This window comes from Pygocentrus nattereri, chromosome 20 (assembly GCF_015220715.1).
Source record: "Pygocentrus nattereri isolate fPygNat1 chromosome 20, fPygNat1.pri, whole genome shotgun sequence".
In the NCBI taxonomy this organism is placed as follows: Eukaryota; Metazoa; Chordata; class Actinopteri; order Characiformes; family Serrasalmidae; genus Pygocentrus; species Pygocentrus nattereri.
In genome coordinates, this window is record NC_051230.1 from 25,614,951 (window position 1) to 25,637,038 (window position 22,088).

The window sequence follows — 22,088 nt, forward strand, 5'->3', positions numbered from 1 at the left end:
AATCACTTTTTATTGGTACTTCTTGTACTGCATTTTATATATATATATATATATATATATATATATATATATATATATATATATATGTAAAGTTGTGTTGTTAGGAGGGTGTTAAAAGCATGAAAAGTTTGATGCAAGAGACTTCCTGTATTGTTATCTGATTTGTGGTCTCATTTTTCCGAACTTGTGCACAAGTTGAATTCCGCTCTAAACGGACTCTCAGAAACATCTGTTTTCACTGCAACATAGCAAAATTCTTCACAGAAAAGACATCCATCCATCCCTTTTCTAAGCCGCTTCTCCGTCAGGGTCGCGGGGAGAAAAGACATATAGATGGAAATTATAAATGATGTGTAATCAAATAGGAGAAATACAGTATTTTGTACATGAACACAAAAGACCAGCTTATGCATGTGCTGTCAAACACAAACACATAGAAGCATGTATTATAGGTACAACATTGGGCAGTACCAAGTTTTTACCTGGAAATTCAGAGAGCTTTTAAAAAAGGGCTTTAAAAAATTCATATATATTTTTGTGATTTTTGTAATATCAGCATGAGTGTCTGGAGTGACAGGAAAGGAAATCATGTCATTTATCAGAGTCTCTAACAGCAAACAAAGAAAAAACAAAACCATTTGTTAAACTTGGCCCAGATTATATGAAAGCATATCAGTAAAATGCGAAGTAATTGCAAAATACCTACTTATACCTAAGTTCGAATTTAAAATTTCCTCTCATATATGCACTTTTGGGCTCAAAATGAAAATTCAAATAGCAAATGGAGTTTTTACCTTTTACCTTTTTAACTTGATATCTGGTATACTGGTATTGATATTTCATTTACACAGAGATATAGATGCGTTGTTAAAACTTCATTTAACTGAAAATATTTCCACTGACTAATACTGACTAATGGTGAGGCTTAATGAGATTTAAATTAAAATTAGAGCATTTTCACACAGGACCGCTGAATCATGGTTTTCTGTGCATATGTGAACACAGGAAACAAACTCAGACCCCTCTAAGGGTGCTTTCACATATAGTTCTTTTGAAATGATCCGAACTGAGTTCTTTGAAAGTGCACATGAAAAGCAACCGACTCCACATGACCTCAGATCTTTTTGTATTCACAATGTGAATTTCATGTGAACTATAAAGAGGACTCTTCTTTCTGGTTATTTGAGATCTCAAACCACTTCTTGTTTGGACCAAAACTCCATCAGAGCCCAGATCCCAGTGGACAGTGCTATGTGATAAGCTGAAGCGCATCATGCAAAATTTGGAAAAATGGCCCTGCATGTCTACTGCTGTGGGTTCCGCTTTCGGCTGTGCTCCTCAAATGAGAAAATCTGCGTCTGCACTGAAATACTGTATTTGAAAGAGGTGCAGTGAATTTTCATTCCTTCAGAGTTCAGTGTGAAAACAGCATAAAACTCTGTGTTCCACGCCATGCATGAGCCTTAACAGGGTAAAACTACGCAGGCTCTTGAATCTCATCACTTTAATATGTCAGGGCTGCTGTCTTGTCCCAGATCACAGACAGACTTTATCTTTAGTAGAACCTTATAAATGATCCTGGGTGGTCTGTTTTTACCTGCTGAAGTGCTGAAGACCGTGGCTGTGTGTACAGTGGGCCTTGAAGTCTTCACTATAATGCAAAGCAAAAGCTGACTACAAACGAAGGTGATCTCAGTTCGATTCATTTTTGGGGCCGTTGAGAATGTTTTCAGTGTCTGAAGTGGACTTAGACCACTGAGTTATGGTTTTCTGTGCATATGTGATGTGAACAGACCCCTCTAAAGGACCAAGGCCATGTGTATGTATATTAAGCTGTTTTCACACTGAACTCTAAATGAATGAAATTCACCACTTTCAAAAACACTATTTCAGTGCAGATGTGTCCATGATTTACAAAAAGAATTTCAAATTTTGATTTGGTGGACACCTCAGTCCATTTTAAATGAGCTTGAGCCCAGAGAAGGTGGCATATGTGCTTTCTTCTTTGCATGGCAGAGTTTTGTCTTGCATTTGTGGAACTGTTGTGAACTGTTTTTACAGACAGTGGGTTTTTAGAAGTGTTTCTGAACCCATGCAGTTATTTCCACTACAGAATCATGTCTTTTTTAATGCAGTGCCATCTGAGGGCCTAAAGATCTTGGCTAGGTTATACTGGTTTTCAGCCTTGTCCCCTGCATGCAGAGTTTTCTACAGATCATTTAAATCTTTAAATGATATTATGTAACGTAGATGATGAAATGAGATGATGTTAGGAAATATTGTTTTTCAGTTGTTGCACTATTTGCCCACAGTCTTTCACAGAGTGGTGAACCTTTCCCTGTCTTTACTTCTGAAAGACTCAGCTTCTCTGGGATGCTCTTTTTCTACCCAGTGATGTTACTGACCTCTTGCCAATTAACCTTTAGATTTTTTTTTAGCATTACACACCAGTATTTTGTTGACCCTGTCCCAACTTTTTTGGAACATGTTGCTGGCATCAAATACAAAATGGGAATACAACTTTCAATAAACAACACAATTTTTCATTTTCAACATTTGATATGTTGTCTTGGTCTTTTCAAATATTATAGGGTTTAAATGATTTGCACATCATTGCATTTTGTTTTACATTTTCGTCCCAACTTTTTTGAAAATGGGGTTGTGTATATAGCTTAAATGTCCATTGGTTAGGTTTGGTTAAACAACACTTTGATACGGTAGTACAAAACTTGGAGAAACAGATGACCATATAGACCATGACAGGGGAAGTTGCTCTCCTCAGCAACCAGTCCAGCACTGTACACCTTTGGCTGCACACACCATTTCTAGCTTCTTTAGATCTGCTTTGCACTACACCATGGTCGCTGCTGTTTATCACTTTCAAACAGCATTGTTCTTTTCAGACTTGGTTTCCTTTTTGGAGATCTCAAGTTCACCTCACTCTGAGACTGAGACAAGATGAAGTACAAATGATACTGAGACCAAGACAAGACTGATTTATGATTTGGGAGACCAAGACTCCTATATTACAACAGGACCTCTCTGTGATGACTTTAGTTCTTACAGTTCCAGAGTTGCAAACAACACACCTTTCCTTGCTCAGGAGTTGTAATGCATGCTTAATTTGTTTAAAGTTTGGTGATTTACTTCCATCCTTCACCTTTTTCCCTGATGAAATGCTTTGTTGTGTTTGCAGTGTGTTTTGGGTCATTGTCTTTCTGCATTGCTCTGTAAACTGGCAGATGGAATGTTTCTGTAGACGTCTCCAGTCATTGTGCTGCCATATCTTGAGTTACATCATAAATAAACATTAGTGAGCCTGTTCCATTGCAGCCATGCCACCCCAAGCCATGACATTCACCTCCACTGTGCTTGCATGATGAGCTTGTGTATTTTAGCTACATGAGCAGATCCTTTTCTTTCTCCACACTTTGGCCTTTCCATCACTTTGACTGAGGTTAATCTTGGTCTCATCAGTCCAAAAAACTCTGCTTCAGAACTTTTGTTGCTCCCCTCTGTTTGTGAGTACCACAGGAAACTAGTGCATGCAAAATTACAGACTTATTAAAACAATTATGAATATGATATATTTGAAATTGACTAATGTGCTCCGCCAATTCCAAATCACAGTATAAGCAAGGCTTCACATTGTCCATGAACACTTAAGGAACTGTGTTGAGATACACTTTTAAAAATGACACGTAAGTGGCAGCAATAAAGATTAAGATTAAACTTAGATTAAATCAAGGTTTATGTATTAATCATGTTGCACCAAACTTTAAACACAGTTTTAAGATAGCCCACATTACATTTCAACCATCATCTTAACCCTGGATTACTTTTTCTTTAAATATAGTTCAAATCTAATCCTTGCACCATCACTTTAATCTCAGATTTAAACACCATTCGGGGATTGATTTTAAAGATCCAATGTAGGTGCTTTAAATTTACAAAACCTGTTTCAAAAAATTGGGTGTTCTTCACAACAAATCTCTGAAATTGAAGGACTATAAACAGCAGCAGGATCTCACTAATGCACATATGTTTTGCAGTTACAAATAGCATGTAAATGAAGTAAACAGCTGAAGAGAGACTAAATATACTCCAGGTAAGAATGTGTGGTTTGCTGAACTTGTTGATCTAAAATGTACAACTTGGCAGACAGTACAGGCTTAAAGGCTACTCTAATAATATTCTGGATTAAGCTTTATATTTGAGTAATTACAGAGCTTTACCAGTAAAACTGCAATTGACAGATTTTGATTAAAATAATAAACAAGTTTGTGTTAATTTTGTTATTTTAACTGACCACAGGAATCTGCACTACGGTATCTCATGAAAGATTGTAAACTTTCTCAGCTCATTCACACGTCCCAGACTATCAAATTTACACTGCACTGATGACCCTTCATGGAACACCAGTGAAATGAATGAAATATCTAAAGAAATTTGTAGATTGTATCTCCCCATATTATTGAATTTTAATTAAAATGAAAAAAATTGAGCTTAAAAGTGCTCTTTTGCAAGTGTATTGGACAACATTTTTGAGCTCAAGGTGGGGAATCTTTCATAAATGTGTTTTTCAGGTGATGAACTGAAGGTGTTTATGTAAACATGGCTGTTGCATTGAAGCTATAGCAGCACATTAACTAACACCTCAGAATACTTAGATGTTCCTTTTGCAGCATACACTAGTTCCTATATTTTTTACCGTATCATACATTGGTCTTTATTTACATCGTCGTGTTTACAATAGCTACAGGATCCCCTCTTAGAGCAAAATCTGGTGAATCAGAAGCTCAGAATTAATTGAAAAGCACAGTTCAAAAAGCACATTCAAAAGCACTGTTCAGTAACATGAGTCATCCCCTCACTAATCTTACTTTAAATTGGACATTATTCGCTTGTTTGTGAGTAATGACACCCTCAATTTTGGTTGTCACAGTTGCTTCTGTGATTTGCTTTGATCTTACTTTCCAGAACATTGTCTGTTAGCCTTTGAAATATGGCTGGTGAACCCTGGAGCCCAAATGTCATCACTGTAAACTGAAACATGCCATATGTCAGGACTTATGCTTCTGATGCTGTAGACACCTGCCAGTAGCCCTTGCTCAGACTGATGGAGATGATGTACTTGGCCGAAACATTCTATCAATCATATCATCTACTTGTGGCAATGGATATGGACCACCCTTGATGTAGTATTGGTCAGTCAAATATCCGCACAAAATCAAATTGTACCAGCAGCACTAGGCTGCACTACTCACTGCTTGAGGGTTCAGTGTTCATAGTGTCAAGCTCCTCAGATAGCACATTATTTTTTGTTTCATACCAGCCACACAGTGTGATCTGTGCTGATGTCAAGGTGACAGTGAATTTCATCTGCCCCTACCTCTGATATTTTGCAACTGCTTACAAAGAGTGACCTTACAAGTTCAAATTGGTGCAGAATTAAAACAATCAAAAAGAAGCAAAGATAAATTAAAGTGTTTTTATTATATGTATTGTAATCCAAGTAGACATACAAGTAGTAGAAGTCAAGCATTTCTCTTCTCATTCAACAGATTGATTAGATATCCTAGCTGTAAATGTATATGCAGCATGGATCTGGACATAATACAAATAAAAAACATATTTTATCCAGCTTTAAAACAAATTGGTCAGGACATGGCTACTTTGCTACTGTCAAAAGCTTAAAAATGGTTTTCTCTATATTGCCTCTTCATCTGTACTTACAGTACAGCAGTGTCAATTAGATTTATATTACACATTGGGGTAAAAGAAACCAGTGTGAGAACAGTAACATTTATTACTGAATAAAACAACATTTTTCATTAGTCTAAGAAATTGGGCCAAACTAAGACATTGACAAGGGCTGTTTAAAAGACTAGTTCATTTGCAGTCCTGTTTACATGCACTCCAGCATAGCCTGAAAAATGGTTAATGTCCTTGCCATAACACAAGAAAAAATTTTCTACTTCCATTAAACTATCCAATGCAGCCTTGGCTGCAAATTTCTAGGCTTTCAGCTTTTGTGACTTTGTGTTTATTTTGATGTCCTCACAGGTATTTTAGGAAAAGTCACAAGTCAGCTGGATTCAGGATTCAATCTCTAAAGGATTTTTGTCATGGTAGTTCTAAGCTAACAATAGTGTATATTTACTTTTTCCCCCTTGAATTTAATGTTGTACAGCCCTTAGCTTAAATGCTTAATTTTGGGGCTTGTATGGCATGGATGTAACATCTATTTATTTTGTATACTGCAGTTCTTCAGTGAATCCTGAAACTGAACTCAAATGAAAAATTGTTTCTTTGGGAGGATTTTTGTATCTTTAAAAAGGTATATTTAAAATGCGGTTTTAAAATGGTTTCATTTCCTACTGTGTGTGTCTATACATATAATAACTTCTCAGTGTTTTCAGAGTATTAGCAGTGTTTTTTTTTAATCAAGTATACATGATAGTATATATATATATATATATAAAATTTGATACATGCAGAAAGTAAAAAGACCATTGTTGTAAGCAATGAAAGAAACACAACTATTTCTCCTGCATATTTTACCAACTTGTTTCCCTTTATACATTACGCTATACAGATCACGGGTCATTCCAATTTCAGAGCTATGTTTATTCAGTAATAGCATTGAAACTGGGTATCTATACAGTGTTGGCTGCCTGAATGCACATCCATTATGTCAATAATAAGTTGCTAGGTGTTTTAACTGGCTCCAATTGCATACAATGTGGATGGGTTCTGCAATGGCCTCCAGTCAACTGGAGGATTAAAAAGTATGTCAAAGTGTTCAGAGCTCTGTACAAATTCAATTTTGATTCCCATTCAAACCATGTAAACATTATATTATTAAATATCTTTCTTTTAAAATCTCCACTGTCAAGAGGGCTGCGTAGAATCAATAATTTTCAATATGTTGAAACTCATTTGCATGAAGCAGTAATCTGCAAAACTTTCATTCTTATGCATAGCAAGGCAGCAGCTGTCATGTTTTTTTTTATTTAAAGATGACAAAAGGTTTTTAATTAAGCCCTTCTTCAAGAATCAAAGAATTAACTGAAGTGAACATATTTTGGTGTATCAGTTAAAGGGTCTCGTTTTTTCATACTCAGTGAACACTTTAAACACTAGTTGAATGTTTGCTTTCCCCAGAGGTGGTAGTAGCTGTCCGTTGAATGGTGTACAGGCCATCTTCCTTGACTGCATTCTCAATCTTTGACAGAAGTGCATAACATTGCTTCTTAAAATCCTTCCCCATGAATGCATAAAGAAATGGGTTCAGACAGCTGTTCACATTGGAAAGAAAGAGAGAAAATACAAATGCATTGTACAATGGACGAGTCAATGGCATGAATATTATCATCCAAGCAATGGTGTAATATGGCAACCAGCAGATCAAGAAAGTAATGATCAGCACTGTCATGATCTTTAAGGGCTTTTTAGACTTCGTCATATGGTTGGACCTCAGCTTTTGAATGATGACAACATAACAGATGATAATGACCAGGAAGGGGATCACAAATCCAAAAATGAATCGGCACGCTACATCAGCTTGGTACGTTTCCATACTTTCGTAATTATACTGACAAATTGTTTTCTGCCCAATGTGAATGTCTCGCACAACAGGTGATGGTGTACTAAATGCTGCTGCAGTGATCCAAGCTAACATGACTATAACAAAGGCCTTTCTCACAGTACGTTTGTTCTGAGCCCACACAGGAAACATAACGGTTACACAACGGTCCACGCTGATGATGACGAGGAGGAAGATGCTGCTAAACATGTTGAGCCACATGATGAAGGAAGTGAACTTGCACATGAACCGTCCAAAGAGCCACTCATTTTTGACCATATAGACAACACTGAAGGGCAGGAAGGAGCAGAATATGAAGTCAGACATGGCCAGACTCAGGTACCAGATGCTGACAACCGACTTCTTCACCTTAAATCCTGCAATCCAGATCACCAAACCATTTCCAGCAACACCCAAGATGAAGACAATCACATTTGCTACTGCATAGAAAATACATGTCACATCGCAAGATGATGAATCTGTAGTCTGACTTGTGGTGTGGTTCTTGTAGTCAGAATATTCTGTCCCTGTCAGTGGAGTTGACTTCATGACCCCTCTTGATTCTGTACAGCAAACACAAACAGAAGTGTTCTGTTCTGTTGACTACTGATTAGAAAGGAGCATACATTTGTATGGGCACCCCTCACAAAATTAAATATGTTGTTGATTTTTAGAAGTGAAAAGATGTAAGAGCCCAAACACATAATACATCCACCCTCATACTTAAAAATTGCCACAGTGTTTTTCAAATGCTGACAAAAAGTGTAGCCAAGGAGACCATTTTTACTTCATCTGCCCATATTACTTGTTTCCAAAATGCCTCTGGCTTATCTAGATATTGTTTTGCATACTTCATAAGTTGGTATTTGTGATTAGGTCTCAGGTAAGGTTTCCTTCCATGCAAATCTTCTATGCAAATCATGTTTGTGCAAGCAATGTTGCATAGTAGAAGAGTGCACCACCACCATTTCCCTGTCAACTGAACCTTCCTGCAGGTCACATTTAGTTTTTCCCCTCACTATGTTAAGTTCAACAAATAAGCAGCAGTTGTGTAGTATAGCATGCAGTGTATTCTCTGCAGTGAATGTGTTAACTGTCAAACTTAACTGTGTGGAGATAATATTTGTAGAGCACTACCCTCATTAGCACAAGGCAAGATAAAAAAAGCAAAACAAAATGAACATAAAGAACATCTGGATTATGAAAATGACTCACCTATCAATAGCTGCTTCAGTCCAGACCTGCAGTGGCAATGTTTTTGTGGCTTATGATAAGTGTCAAACTATTTATCAAGAACATTTCGCAACTTTCAGTTCCTCTCTCTGATCACGTCAGTTCTAAGAAATCCAGAACGAATGCCACACATGACCCTCCGCCACGGCCTACTGTAATTTTGAACAACAAGCTTCAGTAAGCACAAAGATGGACCCACCTTATACACTGCAAAAGTGTTTTGTAGTTCAACCTAAAAAATAATGTGGTAACATAAATTAACTGGTTTAATTCCTTTTGATTTTTCATGCAAAATATTAACAAAAATTTAACCCCTTTTTGAAGTGAATGGCTGAATGGTACAACAGACTAAAACTTCATTCCTACCAGGATGTTGTAAGTGTAAACCTCAGTGATGCCCCAGACATCTACGAGAGGTGACAATACATGGTGGGATTGTTTAATAGGAGTTGTAGCCGGTGGGGAAAAGTCATAAAGTTAATAGTTAAGAGGGTTACTTTAAAAATGTAGTCCATTACAGATTCCTGATTACCTGTCAAAAACTGTAACTGTAAGAATTACTATATTAATGTACTCTGATTACTTTCCATTATTTTCAAAAAGACTTAATCCAAGCCAAAGACAAAAACTGTACTGTTTTATGAAAGAGAATTATCGATTATGGATTGCGCAAATGTTCACAAAAAACTGATCTCAGATTTAGCAAAATGGCCAAATCTAAGTGAAGCAATAATATGGAACCATTTCAAACAATAATGACAAATTTGTATATGTACACTCATGAGCATTGAAAAAGTGGCAAAGATCAGAAATCAAGGCAAAACTCTCCAGGAAATACAGAATGAAGAAAAATTAAGTAAGACTAAAAGAGAACACAAGGAGATCACTGAAAAATGATCCAGTTTGACATGCAAAAGCAATATAGTTAAAAACTATACTGTTTACTGTGATTTTTCCTTATTTGTTAAAAATCTGTCAAATGATCCATCAGGCAGAAATCTTCTTTTGAGACCCTTCATCCACAATCATTATAAATAGAGACCATTGTAAACACACCTTGATGATCATAATTTGCAGATGCTCAGTCAGCTTTCAGCGATTTCAGTTTAAAGGAATCAACCTATGCTATGAGTTTAAAAAGGTGTTCATTTCACAAAAAACAACGTGGGACCTGATCATCTTAGTTATGAATAATGATAATTTATATAATTAAATATTTTGCACCCATTATAAAAAAAAATTTGGACATAGAGATAATTTATGCGAAAACATAAATCATGAGATATGTTTCTGTTGGCCTTTTAGACTATTACTTAATATTAGCTCAATTCAGCATTAAAATCTGTCAAGGTAACATAAAAGCAGGTCAAATCTACACAATTCACAGGAAAATGTATAAATGTCTAATTTAGAGTCTGTGTCTATGCAATTTGAATATATTTCTTGTGAGTATTTTCTTTATTATGGTAGGTGTAATAGATAAATAGATAGATACAGTATAAATAGATAGTTATCTTTTTTGTATCCTGATTACATAACACGTTTACATGTTTACAGCACTAGGCTACCAGCCACTGCAAAGTGAGCTTAAGTAGGTGAACCTACAGTGCACTAAAGTAGTCATGGGACACTCAGTGTCACTGCGGGACTGAGAATTGTCCACCAACCAAAAATATTCAGCCAACAGTGTCTTGTAAGCAGCATCCTATGACCACTTACAAAGGACTAGAGGATGACCCACACAAATTGTGCAGCAGCAGATGAGTTATCGTCTTAGACTTTACATCTACAAGGAGTGTCTAGTGAGTGGACAGTGAGTGGATACAGTGTTTAAAAACTCCAGCAGCACTGCTGTGTCTAATCCACTCATAACAGTACAACACACATTAACACACCCCATCACCATATCCAGGGATCAGTGTTACTGTTGTGCTGAGAATGATCCACCATCCAAATAGTACCTGCTCTGTGAAGGTGCATGGGGGTCCTGGCCACTGATGAACAGGGTAAAAGGGGGCTAACAAAGTATGCGGAGAAACAGATGGACTCCTCTGATACTCAGGTTTCCTATCACATGCATGTCTGACTGATTTCTCTTCTTGGATGTCAGCTCACCACCTGAAGCTCAATAATTGACTGAGCTGCTGTTCATCACTGGAACTGCAGGTCCTCACTGTGATCTTGCCATCTCATTTGAGAATTTATTGGTTGTTTTGCCTGAAGATGCATGAAGCCTTGGAGTGATTCTCTTGGTAGGTCATCCAGATGCTGGTTCAGTCTCTTGTCATCTCAATGCTGGTCTCCCTGTGTAGAACATCAGACCCTTACAACTCATCCAGAATACAGCAGTAATGCTTGTCTTTAATCTTCATAAATTAATTCCAATGATGTGTTCCCCTCAAAAAACCCTGATGCTCACCTACAAAGCAAAAAATAGAACAGCCCCTCCCTAATTGATGTCAGTGGTCAAAACTCAATCTGCACCTTGAGCTCTTCTAGCTTCAAATACAGCTTGGCTATCCAAGTACTTGTATTGAATTATACTGAATTGTATTCCATTTATGCTATGTTTAATTCTGCATCTTTCTTTAGGCACGAGCAGTGTTTTTTAAGCAGTGTTTGAGCTGGAAGCTATGACACAAACAACCTATATACATTTCAAAGCAACACATGCTGGTAAGCCACACGTTTCCCATGTTACAAGAGAATGACTGCATAATCAGGGAGTGCAGGTGGTAGACTAGTTCAGACCTGTCTCATGTTGAAAAGTGTGGCGAACTCTGAGTCTCTGACACAGAAACGAGTTACACCACCAACTAGGAACTGGAGATTTAATACATCATTACTTAAAGAACAAGATTTCATTAATTATTTTAAACGAGAGTGGGCTATATACTTAGAACAAAATAATCTGCCGGAAATATCGCCATGTGTTCTATGGGAAGCAGGAAAGGCAGTAATGCGGGGTAAAATAATTTCTTACTGCGCACATAAGAAAAATAAAGAAAAAACACTTATATTAGAATTGGAACAGAAAATTAAATCTTTAGAAAATGCCTATGCTGTATCACCACAAGAAAATATAATTAACAGCCTGAGGAAACTTAAATTGGAATTAAATGAAATACTTGATAAGAAGACACAATTTATGTTGCAGAGGTTGCGTCTGGAAAACTTTGAACATGGAAATAAATCTGGAAAATTCCTGGCCAATCAGTTAAAACTGAATAAAGAAAAAACAGCTATTCACTCTATTAAAGACTTGGTCGGTAATATTACTCATGACCCACAACAAATAAATAACTCCTTTAAAGACTTTTATGAAGCCTTATACTCATCACAGATTAATCCATCTGATGCTGAAATTGAAGAATTTCTTAATGATATAAATCTACCTAAATTAAATGAGGATCAGATTACAACTCTTGATTCACCATTTTCATCATCTGAATTCTATAAAGCAATACAGCACCTTCCAAATAATAAAGCCCCAGGCCCAGATGGGTTCCCAGCAGAGTTCTATAAAGAATTCTGGCCTGTGTTTTTCAGGATGGTGACTCAAATCAAGAATAACCACACAATCTCTCCAAACATGAACTCTGCCAACATTAGCCTGCTTCTTAAACCAGGCAAAGACCCAACACTTCCATCTAGCTATCGCCCAATCTCTCTTATTAATGTAGACCTTAAAATTATTTGCAAAGTTCTCGCAAGAAGATTAGAAAAAATCACTCCATCTATTATACATTCGGACCAAACAGGTTTTATCAAGGGCCGGCACTCAGCCGATAACACACGCCGACTAATAAATATAATAGACTACTGTTCCATTAACAAATTAGAAAAAATAGTAGTCTCTTTAGATGCAGAGAAAGCATTCGACAGGGTAAATTGGAAATTTTTGTTAGCAGTTCTACATAAATTTGGATTTGGCCCATCCTTTATAAACTGGATCGAAACATTATACAGCTCTCCAAATGCACGGGTTAGGACAAATGATCTTATTTCACAAAGCTTCAGTCTGCAGAGGGGAACTAGACAAGGTTGCCCACTCTCTCCCTCAATGTTTATCATCTTCATTGAGCCACTAGCAGCAAAAATCAGACAGAATGTAAATATCAAAGGAATCCAAACAGAAAATACAGACCATAAAATAAGCCTTTATGCTGATGATGTATTACTTTTCCTCGGGAACTCACAAACCGCTCTTCTAAAGACAATCACACTTATAGATAAGTTCTCATCTGTATCAGATTACTCCATTAATTGGAGTAAATCAACAGTTTTGCCTCTGAATTGTAAATTTCAGAACATCATACCTACATCACTACAGTCGGGCAACATTAGATATCTAGGTATAAATTTTTCTCCCAGGCTGTTAGATCTGGTACGACTGAACCATATTCCTTTACTAAAAACAATAGAGGACGATCTCACACGTTGGAACTCTCTACCTATATCTCTCATGGGGAGAGTTGCCACAATAAAAATGATGATTCTGCCTAAAGTAAATTATCTGTTCTTAATGATCCCTAATAAACCTTCTATTGCTTGGTTTAAGTCGCTAGACTCAAATATATCTAAATTTTTATGGAAAAGTAAAACATCTAGAATAAGCTTGAAGACTTTACAAAAGCTAAAATGCAGCGGTGGTCTAGAACTACCAAATTTTTATCACTATTTTTTAGCCAATAGACTACAGTATGTTTCAAGGTGGATGAAATCAAACCGTTCAGACAGCCCATGGCTGGATCTGGAACAAACACTCTGTGGGAAATTGAAAATATCTGACTTACCTCTCATTAGCTCCAGCATTAAACATTACAATTGCTTTAAAAGCCTTACAATAAGCACCACCCTGATAGCCTGGTGGGAATTCTTAAAGATGGCTAAGTCTTCACTAATCCCTTGTAAATTAACACCCATTTGGAACAATCCCGATATATGTCGGAAAAAGACAGTACTGAATTTTTCAGAATGGCAAGAAAAAGGAATAAATAATTTAGAACATGTTATTCATGATGGGACCTTTATTTCATTTGAAGATCTTATTTTAAAATATGAAATTAGCAGTAGCAAATTTCTGGAATATCACCAATTGAGGTCCATCATACAGGCAAGATTTAATCTAAGTAATCTAAATCTAGAAATCCCTGTGTGGATAACAGACTTTCTAAACCTCTATACCCCTAAACTGTTATCAAAAATATACAAATTATTATTAAAAATTAATGATTCAATATCCCTTCCAATTACAAAATGGGAGAGAGATCTTTCCATCATCCCGGATGAAAATTTCTGGACACAGATATGTCTAAATACTTTTAAAATGACTAAAAATCCAAATTTACAACTTATACAATACAAAACTCTCCATAGAATACATTATACAGGGCACAGAATGTTCCAAATGGGCCTCAGAGAAACAAATATATGCACTAACTGTACAGGTAATTATATTGAAAATTATATGCATGCTATATGGTCTTGCATGCCTGTTCAGAGATTTTGGCAGACAATATGTGAAGACTTATCCACATGGTTCCATTGTGATATCCAAGTCTCACCAAAACTGTGCATTTTTGGGTGTCTGATGGCTCTTGGACTGGAGATGGGGGCTGACGCTCTGCGGTTTCTGTGTGCGGGCCCTGTTGTTGATGGTGGGGGGCCTGGATGTGTGCGCTCACGGTCTTGGGGTGGGGATCTGGGGACCCGTGGGGGTGGGTGCTGGCCCCGTCCGGGGGGCTGGCCTCCTCTGTGTGGGCCGGGGTGTGGGATCTGGGGCCTTGGCGCCTGGGGTCGCCCGTCCCCCGTTTGGGCTCCTCCCTGCGCTGGAGGGGTCTGTGCCCCCCTGGGCGCACCGCCGGGTGGTGGGGGGTCTGGGGCGCGCCGGGGTGTCTGTCTGGCATTCCAGGATTCTGGATGCCTCCCGGGAGGAGGGGTGGGGCACTCAAGTAGGGGGACAACCACATAGGGCTGGTTGGTTCTGGACCCAGGACCACTGTGTTTGCGTATATATGGGTGTGTGTGAAGTTTGTGCGGGTGAGTGTGTTTGTGTTGGTATGTATGTGTGTGTGTTTGTATTGTAATTGTGAGTATGTGTATTGTAATCGTGAGTATGTGTATGTGTGATAATTGTTGTCTCTTGTGTGCGTGTGGGTGTGTATGTTTTGTGCTGTGTCAGCTGTGTGGGCGGGCGCCGGCCTGGAGCGCGGTGGTGTCCTGGGGTCGTGGCCGCTTCGGGCCCAGGGCCGGCCTTCCCTGCGCCGCGGCCGGGTGTAGGAAACCGGGGTGCCTAGTGAGCTAGCGCCAGCTGGCTCTCTTCCTCCGAGGGGTAGTTCTCTGCCTCTCGGTCTTTCTTATCCTGACCCTTCCCCTCCTCCCACTCAGTCAAACATCACACTACACATGGGGGTTCTGGGGGAGGGGGGCCCATGCTACAGTGAGTAGGGCCACCTACCTGGCTCTGCTCGCTGTGATGCGTGATGTCCCACTCCTCCCCTTTTTTCCCCCCTTACAATGACACATTTCATGACACAGTACAGTACACACAGGGCTTTGGGGGGCAGGTGTCACTCAGTGGATGGTGGGTGGCGCTGCTGATGTGACCTCACTTATCTGCTCACTGCTACCTGCCCCTCAATTTTATTTACACATTAGACATTGAGGGCCTTGGGGGGCAGCGTGGCAGTGTGCTGTTATTCAGTACTACATTGCCTCTGTCCCTCCAATTTTAATTGCACTGTAGCTCACACACATTCTTTTCATTTCACACACATAATGAGTGTGTGGGGGGGGGGTGGGCAGGTCCTCTCACACCCCGGTTTGGTGCACCCTGCCTGGTGGGGAGACCGGCCGGTCATTCGGGGCCGGGGTGGCTGCCTCCCTGGGTTACCGCTGACCCGTGCTGGTGTCCGCCCGCCGATACTGTGAGTCCATGTATGTTCCGTGTGTATGCATGAGTGGGTGACTGGTGTGTGCGGGTGTGGGTGTGGGTGTGTGTGGGTGCATGTGAACATGTGTGTGTGGACAGCTGGGCCTGGGTCTATGACTTGCTGAGCCTGGACATCTGTGGTACATGGTGGTGGGCAGGAGTTACCCCTCCCCACCGCTCCCCGTTGCTTGCCGACTCCGCCCCCCCCCCCGGGGTATGGGTGCCCTGTGGGTCCCTGGGTGCATGGCTAGACATCTTGGCGTGGTCCCTGCCCTGCTCCCTTGGCGGTTGTGTCCTGAGGGTGGTTTGGGCCTTTCTGGCATCGGGGGGGGGGGGGGTCCTGCCGGGGGTCGGCCGGTCTCGGGCGCCTGGGCCCTCGGGGGCCGCATGCTCAGCTCATGCTGGGGATGTTGGCCTGCCGGGGGGGTGGGCTGCTCATTGCCTCTGGCTCTCCGGTCACTTGCCCTTTGTCTGTGGGCGCTCTGTCTGGGGCCTCCATTCTTCGTCCTCTGGGGCGTGCACGCGGTGGCCGTCGGAGCATGTGGCCTCAGGTCTCCTGAGTTCCTAATGGGCTGTGGATGGTCCGGGTCCCCCGGGTCCTTCCCTATCTGTCTCTGGACCACGGGGGCATGGTTGCGGCTTCTTGCCCTCATTGCTGAGCACATTCCATGACACATGACACGTGAACGCATATACATACATATACACATTGCTGCAAACAGTAGAATTGTGTGTGGTGGGTGGGTGTATATGTATAGAGGCATATGTATAGATATGTAAACATGTGTATGTATGTAGCAGCAAATAGTAGAATTATGTCTGGGTGTATATATGTATATGTATATGTGAATATGTATATGTATGTATATCTGTATAATTGTTTTTTTCCCCTCCCTTTTTTTTTTTTTTATTTTTTTAACTTACTTATTTATCTATTTATTTTTATTTAGTTGTCTGTTTATTTACTTATTTTATTTGTTTTTTCTCTCTCTTTTTATTATTATTATTATTATTTTTTTCTATTTATTTATTTACTTAATTATCATTATTATGATTTATAATTATTATTATTTTATTTTATTTTTTTCTCTCTCCTCCCTTCTTCTCTTTCTTTCCTGTCCTCTTTTTTATTGCCTGTCAGGCCTGGCCAAACAAATAAAATAAAAACTTTAACAAGAATAGGCTTTAGTAACCTATAGAGCTTTTTCTTGTGAAAACAAATATGTTTGGTACATCAGTACATTCGGATTACCATTCCGATTGCAAAAATGGCCAGACATGACAGGTTTAAAAATAAAAAAAAAAAAAAAAAAAAAGAAAAGTGTGGCGAACTGTGATGCGCAACATATGACAATGTAAGTACAGCACTTCTGCAACGATCAAAATTTAGCTTAAGTAAATACGCCTTGGTGTATAATTACTCCATAGACACTTATGGAAAACATTAATGTTTGCCATCCTTAGAGGTGGTAGTAGATGTCCCTCAGACAGAATCCTGACCCCATATGATGACAGCATAACAGATGATTACCATTATGAATGGGATGACAAAAAAAAAAAAATAACAACAACAAAAAAAACAAAACCAAAATGTTTTTCGGCACATAGTCATGGTGATGAATGTCTTGGAACACCAGCAAAAGTGAATTACATACTGCAAGGATCCAAGTTAATAGGACAATCATGGAGGCCTTTCTTATGGTGTTCTTGTTCTGAGCCCACACAGTAAACACAACAACCACACTCTGGTCTGCACTGAGGAGGAAGATGCTGCTGTAAATGTTGAGCCACATGATTAAGTAATTAAACTTGCACATGAAGAGTATTTTTATGTTAGAGACAACCCTGAAGGGCAGGAAGGAGCAGAATATGAAGTTGACACCACTAAATTCTGGTACCAGGTGGTGATGACCGACTTCTTCACCATAAACACTGCAATCCAGATCATCATTTCCTGCAACATTCAGGATGAAAATCATCACATTAATTACCGCATAGAAAATACACAGCACATCACAAGATAATGAACTCGTAGTATGACTTGTTGCATTGTTCTTGTAGTCAGGTTATTCTGTCTTAGTCACTAGAGTGGAATTCATGATGCCTCTTAATTCTGTAAATATATAGGAAAATGGGGTTATGTTGAGTAATGAAGAGAAATTTCTATTTATTTACTGAGTTTAACCTATTAAAAAATGAATTGTGCTTTAACTTTCGCAAAAAGGCACATTTTATTACATTTAGTAAATAAACACTAATTGTGCACTAAATGTGCACAAGGGTGTTGTCTCTACAGAATGTCGACCTATTGTCATTTAGAAAATCAACAAAACACAAATGTTTGCATCATACTGTATATATCTAGAAGGTATTTAAAGTGAAATATATAGCATTGCTGATCTGTGTACTAAAATTTGGTGTCTGAACCAACTAAGCCAAGTCAGTTTCAACAGTGCAATGATTATGTCACGATTGGCCCCTCCCAGTCCTTCATGTGCTTTTCTTTTGTTTTCTTGGTTTTTTCCCAGTCCTGCCCCCTTGTTTCCAGACCCTGCCCCTGATTGTAACCACCTGTGTTAAACACCTGTGTCTTGTTAACCCTGTTGTATTTAAGCCCTGTGTTTTCCCATTAGGTTGCAGGTCAACAAGTATTGTTGGTATTGTATTGTTTAGCATCATTCTTCCGGCCTCTGTTGTGTATTTAGTCTGTGTTTATTTTCATCATGTCTGTTTCCCATTCTCTCTGTGTTGGCACTGGTTTGACCCTGATCCTGGATTTGCCCCTAATAAATCTCTCTTCTCTTTGCATATGTGTCCGCCTCATCATCACTCCTCAGCATTACAGATTAATAGAAAAAGTAATGCCATTTAGACTATCTACCTAATCAAGAGGCATAAATATCTGATTATATTTTATTTATTTTGAAAGGCTTTTGTCTTTTTGGCCTCATATATCCAGGCAAGTATATTTATACAGCACTTTCTATAGCCAAAGTTTATTCACATCAATAAAAACAATATAAAACTACTATATGGAGAGTTGGGGGTTTCGTTGCTTATGATGAGGGAAAATTTGGCTAATCAAAAAAATTTTGTAGCATTCAGATCTTGCTGTGATGATATTAATTCTGAGAATTTAAGAAGAAGTTACAAATCACACTCCCCTCTCTGCCGAGAAATAAATTATGTAAGCATAAAACTAGATACATGCTATGCCTGGGTAGTTTAACTTGACTCTGGGCCCCATAAACCTGCTGCTGCTTAGTCATACCATGCTCATACCAATGGAAATAAAGAGCAATGGAAAAGTAAAACTACAGCAAAAACATTTTATCTACTACAACAGTTTAAATACTTTCCACAACAGTTTTTTTTTCATTTAACCATGGTTGCTATGCATTCAATGATTCAATATTACATATCTTAGGGTTGGCAAAAGTATGTGAAACTTTCATTTTACATTTACATTTACAGCATTTAGCAGACGCTCTTCTCCAGCACGACTTACAAGAAGTGCTTTATATATCTAGAGAAAGTATCTTTACTAGTTACCAATAGGTTAGAGAAAAAGAAAAAGTCCTGAGCTCAGATACTGCTAGAAACAAAAGTCACTGTAGATACCCAGAAAAAAAGAACAGAGTTTAACACAGAACTCTGTGCCCTACAATGCAATACAATATGATACCAGTAAACTACAATACACAGTGCATTCAACAATAAAGTAAACTACAATACACAGTGCAATACAATAAAATATAATATATAAGTGCAACACAATATATTGCAAACAATACTTAATTCAATGCTCATTTAAGTGCTGTGTAAAGAGATGTGTCTTCAGTCTGCGTTTGATGGCAGCAAGAGACTCTGCTGTTTGGACAGCCAGTGGGAGTTCATTCCACCACTTGGGTGCCAGTACAGAGAACATTCTTGACGCTTGTCTTCCACGCACCTTGAGGGATGGTGGATCAAGCCAAGCTGTACTCGAAGCTCGAAGGGCTCGTGGTACAGTTCAGGATTTCACCATTGCCATCAAGTGGGTAGGGGCTGGTCCATTTTTGGCTTTGTAGGCCAGCATTAGGGTTTTAAATCTGATGTGTGCAGCTGCAGGAAGCCAGTGAAGGGAGCACAGCAGTGGGGTCACATGGCTGAACATGGGCAGATTGAAGACAAGCTGTGCTGCCTTATTGTGGATGAGTTGCAGAGGCTTGATGGCCTGCATGGGAAGATCAGCCAAGAGCGAGTTGCAGTAGTCAAGCCTTGAGATGACAAGAGACTGCACTAGCACCTGGGCGGCCTCTCAGGTGAGGAAGGGTCGGATCCTACGGATGTTGCACAGGAGATATCTGCATGACCGAGAATGATAACTGGCCATCCAGAGTCACACCAAGACTTCTTGCCTCTACAGATGGAACAATCAGAGAGTTCTCGAATGAGATGGCAAGATCATGATGAGGACCTGTAGTTGCAGGGATGAATATCAGCTCAGTCTTGCTAGGATTGAGCTTCAGGTGGTGAGCTGCCATCCATGAAGAGATGTCAGACAGACATGCCAAGATATGACTGGAAACCTGTGTGTCAGAGGGAGAGAAAGAAAACAGTTGAGTATCATCAGCATAACAGTAATAAGAGAAGCCACGAGAAGATATTACATCACCAAGAGAGCTAGTGTAAAGAGAAAAGAGAAGAGGACTGAGCACTGAGCCTTGTGGGACACCAGTGGAGCCTGCACGGGAGGATGTGAACCCTCTCCATTTTACCTGATAAGAGTGATCCTCCAGATAGGACTTCAACCATTCAACACATAGCTAGTGAAGGATCGTATGGTTGACTGTGTCAAAAGCTGCTGAGAGATCAAGATGAACCAGGACAGATGACAGTTTGGCTGATATTGCTGATTAGAGCTTCTCGGTCACTGCTATGAGGGCAGTTCCTGTTGGGTGTGCTGGTTTGAAGCCAGACTGGTTGGGGTCCTGGAGCTGGTTCTTTGTGAGAAAGAGAGAAAGCTGATTATAGACTGCACATTCAAGAATTTTTGAAAGGAAAGAAAGAAGTGATACCGGTCTGTAGTTGTTGACATCAGAGCTGTCAAGCATGGGTTTCTTCAAGATGGGAGGTACTCTTGCAGTCTTGAAAGTTGATGGAACTTTCAGTATGTAGTTTGATGCCCACCCCCCTTGTGCTGCAGTAACTACAACTAAATGTTTCTAGTAACTGTTGATTAGACCTGCACAACGTCTTGGTGGATTTTATTTCATTCATCTGTACAAAACAGCATGATTTGCTTGCTTCAGGTCCTTAGACAGCATTTCTATAGAATTAAGGTCAGGTCTCAGCCAATTAAAAAAAATTAACTTTATTCAAATCAATTTTATTTGTATAGTGCTTTTCACAACTGATGTTGTGCCAAAGCAGCTTCACAGAATTCCAGAAAAGACAAAGTTTTAACAAGAATGTAAAAAAAACCCAGGTGAGCAAGCCAGGGGTGATGGTGGCAAGTAAAAACTCCCTCAGAGCTGACTAAGCAACCTTGAGAGGAACCAAGGCTCACAAGGGACCCATCCTCCTCTGGTCAAACTCCCTTCAAATGATTATACTACTAATATTAATAGCAGTAATAATTAGTAATAGTAATAGCTAGGAGTCTATGAAAACTTAAGTATAGTTTTCCAGGCAGCTAGTCCAAGGCAGGTGGCGGTAGCTGGGGTGTGGGCAGCTGGTCTGAAGTGGGTAGCAGGAGAGCTCAACAGTCAGTCATCCTTCAGTGTCGTATTCAGTGGGCGGTCGTATACTCAGAAAAAAGGAGGGGAAATTGAATTAGTTTTATTCTGTTTGTTTGTACGTAAAACAGGGAATGAGAACATTTCCAGAGTGTGGCTAATGACTCCGGCAGATCTGACTATGACAGCTTAACTAAAAGGAGAGAACCAGAAGGACACACAGGTACGAGAGTACGCAAACAGTTTGGCATCCTTCTGCTCCACCATATACAAACCTGAGTGACCAGTGCGAGCAGCGGGACGACAGCACCAGCGTCTCAGTTTACTATAATTCCCTGTGTCCATGGATCCCTGGATCTGCTGCCTTTATCTAAGGGGGAACAATTAACTACCAAAAGCTAAACTGAACAAATGAGTTTTCAGCCCAGATGTAAAGATTGAGACTATGTCTGAGACCCAAACATTTTCTGGAAGATCATTCCAGAGTTTTGGGGCTTTATAAGAAAAGGCAAATCCCCCAGCTGCAGCCCCTATGAATTTTAGGAACTATTAATAAGCCAGCACTCTGTGATCTGAGTAGTCGTGGTGGCTCGTAATAGGAAATAAGATCTTG

At 39.4% G+C, this 22,088-nt stretch overlaps 1 protein-coding gene and 1 long non-coding RNA gene across 2 annotated transcripts; both read right to left on the reverse strand.

The window, feature by feature from the left end:
* Positions 1-5,477: 5,477 nt before the first annotated feature.
* Positions 5,478-8,851, reverse strand: LOC108437407 (chemokine-like receptor 1). Its single transcript, XM_017714491.1, has 2 exons — positions 8,804-8,851; positions 5,478-8,151 (listed from the first exon to the last, which is right to left on the reverse strand). The coding sequence occupies exon 2, from the start codon at positions 8,135-8,137 to the stop codon at positions 7,136-7,138; it is 1,002 nt and encodes a 333-aa protein (XP_017569980.1). The 5' UTR covers positions 8,138-8,151; positions 8,804-8,851; the 3' UTR covers positions 5,478-7,135.
* An 11,437-nt stretch (positions 8,852-20,288) lies between these two features.
* On the reverse strand, positions 20,289-21,150 carry LOC108437418. Its single transcript, XR_001858621.2, has 3 exons — positions 20,816-21,150; positions 20,516-20,740; positions 20,289-20,326 (listed from the first exon to the last, which is right to left on the reverse strand). It is a non-coding gene; the product is annotated as an uncharacterized LOC108437418 (long non-coding RNA).
* Positions 21,151-22,088: the final 938 nt, after the last annotated feature.

What these genes read in the sequence shown, in the direction of transcription:
- LOC108437407 (XM_017714491.1), bottom strand. Translation starts at nt 8,137, where the DNA reads ATGAAGTCAACTCCACTGACAGGGACAGAATATTCTGACTACAAGAAC.